General features: G+C 34.6%; 1 protein-coding gene across 2 annotated transcripts in view; it reads left to right on the top strand.

Annotated features, from left to right (window-relative positions):
• The window catches only part of LOC107696360 (RNA binding protein fox-1 homolog 3-like), a 78,542-nt gene extending 77,789 nt beyond the window's left edge, over positions 1-753 (top strand). For both annotated transcript variants that reach the window (XM_016496658.1, XM_016496657.1), the window contains one exon: positions 585-753. In XM_016496658.1, the coding sequence (XP_016352144.1) occupies positions 585-629 (45 nt within the window). In that variant the 3' untranslated portion in view covers positions 630-753. The remainder of the gene's footprint in view (positions 1-584) is intronic.
• The last annotated feature ends 1,995 nt before the right edge of the window (positions 754-2,748 follow it).

Here is a 2,748-nt window from a genome sequence, read left to right as displayed (position 1 = left end):
CTGCAGTGAATGGGTGCCGTCAGAATGAGAGTCCAAACAGCTGATAAAAACGTCACAATAATCCACAAGAAATCCACACCGCTCCAGTCCATCAGTGAAAAGCTACATGTTTGTAAGAAATTAAACCATCAAGACGTTTTTAACTTCAAACCGTTGCTTCTGGCTAAAATAGTCCTCTATCCATAATATTGCTTTCTCAGTTGAAAGGTAATCTCGTCTGAATCAGAGAAATATGCACAGATCAAGCACCGTTTATAAGCCAAAACAGTTCTGAACAAATATGTGGGTGGATTTTGATGTGAGAGGAAAACGGGATGGACTTTTGTGGATTATTGTGATGTTTTTATTAGCTGTTTGAACACTCTTTCTGACGGCACCCATTCACTGCAGAGGATGTAATGATATATTTCTCCAAATCTGTTCTACTGAAAAAACAAACAGGCTGACTTTCTTTTTTGAGTGAACTATTCCTTTAAATCAATGTCAGAATTCTAAAGGAAGGAAATTTGAGGAGCAGGAATTCCGTCGTTGCCGTGACCACCAGCTTGACTCTGATTGGTGCTCTGTCATCTTTGATGTTGCAGGCGAGCCTGTACAGAGGAGGCTACAGCCGCTTCACGCCCTACTAGAGAGACTAAACCACTGATTAGGCAAACTAACACACAAAACCGCTAGACTCATTCTGCTACATGGAGTGCGATTTCAAACTAAAATGCTTCCAGGTCACCCTATGACCTCATCCCGACAACATTCTCTCAAGTGGACGTTGTGGAAATCAATGGGAAAATCAGAAGAGCAGCTCATAAATGTGGAGTTGATGTCAGATTTTTGGACTTTTTGATTTTAGACTTTTTTTTTTTTACGTCGGAAATGTTTTTGCATTTGTGTTTGTGGACAGTATTTCGAAATGTGTTTTAAAATAGGAAGAATGTGAACTATTATGTGGTCCTTTAGATGTTTGTTTTTCATTATTGATCATTTTGTTATGTATATAAGCTGCTAGTGTGAATTCAGACATGAGACAAAAATATCTCAGGACTATATTAAACTTTTCTCTTAATACAAAACCACCCCAGCAGACATTCAGATTGACTATATCTCACCAGATATCGCCAGCATACTCTAGTCTCTGTGGTCTGAAACAGTGTGTTTGCTGTATGAATAAGCTGTTCTTGTTTAGTTGCTGGGGTTTTATTTGAAGGGTTTCTATGCATGTTGTTTCAGAGATGAGAGGACTCGTCATGTGTTCGGCCCTCTCACGTTTGCACTGTGCAGATTTACCTCTGTACAGAGTGGACAGGTTTAACTCACACTAACTAATGCTGAATGGATGTGTGAGTGCTTGTACATTAACATATTAAAGATTAAACCATCATTTCATAAATGGAAGTATTGCATAAAGTAATTTTAGAAGTTAACAGAGACTTTGGGAGCAATATGTAGTGAGAAAGGAGATTTTAAAAGCAAGGAGAAATAATTAGATTCATGAAAATATAAGGAAACTTATTAAGACATGGTGGGATTTAAAGAAATGTGAAATTTGAAGAGAAAATTAAAAATAATAATAAATAGTTAGACTTAAGAAAATGTATAAGGAGACGTGGGGAGATTGAAGGATATATACAGAGAAATTTTAAAATAATAGTAATGATTAAGAAAATATATAAGGAGACATGGGGAGACTTAAGGAGATTTATAGAGAAACTGAAAAAAAAATATAAATTATTACACTTAAGAAAATATGTAGGGAGACATGGAGAGGTTTAAGTGGACATATAGAGATTTAAGGGAACACAAGAAATAGTTACATTTAAGGCAAGACACTACAGGATAAACAATGTTTTACAGTATGCCACTGTTCAATTTAAACATTTTGGGGTATTTTGCTTCGAGAATAGTGGAAAGAAAACATCCAAAATACATATTTAAGTGTTAATTTTATTACACGTTTTTATTTGCATCTGTAGATTTCAATTACAATATACAGTATATATTTAAATCTGATTTCTTAAAAAAGTTTTTTTTTTTCCCTCTTCAGTTTTACCTACATACAACAAACTTAACAGTTTTGTTCCGCTCTATATTCTGAAGGTTTTTATACAGGAGTTTGTTCATATATCATTCGCTTGATTTTATTATTGCACTATAACTGTCACTGTGTGCCTACTGTGAAGGAGCGAGGAGACATAGGAGAATCCAGAATGATCACAGACTTTATTTACATCAAGGAAATCACACGTAGGACACGGGGATCGACATACATTCAACACCAGACAAAGAAACTTACATTTAGTCATTTAGCAGATGCTTTTATCCAAAGCGACTTACAAATGAGGACAATGAAAGCAGTCAAAACTAACAAAAGAGCAACAATAAGAAAAACAAGTAGATAGAATAGAAAAAATAGAAAGCTAGTGTTTTTTTTGTTTTTTTTTATTAAAAAAAAAAAAACTTAGAACTGGATTCACTATAAATACACAGGACTTGATGAGGGGAAGGCGAGAAACACCTGGGATCAATAAACATAATTAAACATGAGGGAAAACTGGGTCATGGAAAGCACGTGGGGGAGGAAAACACAAAACACGGAACACAGAACTGACAATAACTATATATGTCTATAGATTTCAATTACAATACATATCTTTAAAGGCCGTTTTCACAAAATGAATTTGTTTCTCCACTTCAGTAGCACTTAAATATACTAAATTTTAGAGTTTTATTTCTATCTATATTCTGAAAGTTTTT

Source organism: Sinocyclocheilus anshuiensis, unplaced genomic scaffold (assembly GCF_001515605.1).
Source record: "Sinocyclocheilus anshuiensis isolate Anshui unplaced genomic scaffold, SAMN03320099.WGS_v1.1 scaffold62, whole genome shotgun sequence".
Classification (NCBI taxonomy): domain Eukaryota; kingdom Metazoa; phylum Chordata; class Actinopteri; order Cypriniformes; family Cyprinidae; genus Sinocyclocheilus; species Sinocyclocheilus anshuiensis.
The sequence above is the reverse complement of the archived record's forward strand: the minus strand, read 5'-3'. Positions and strand labels throughout refer to the sequence as shown.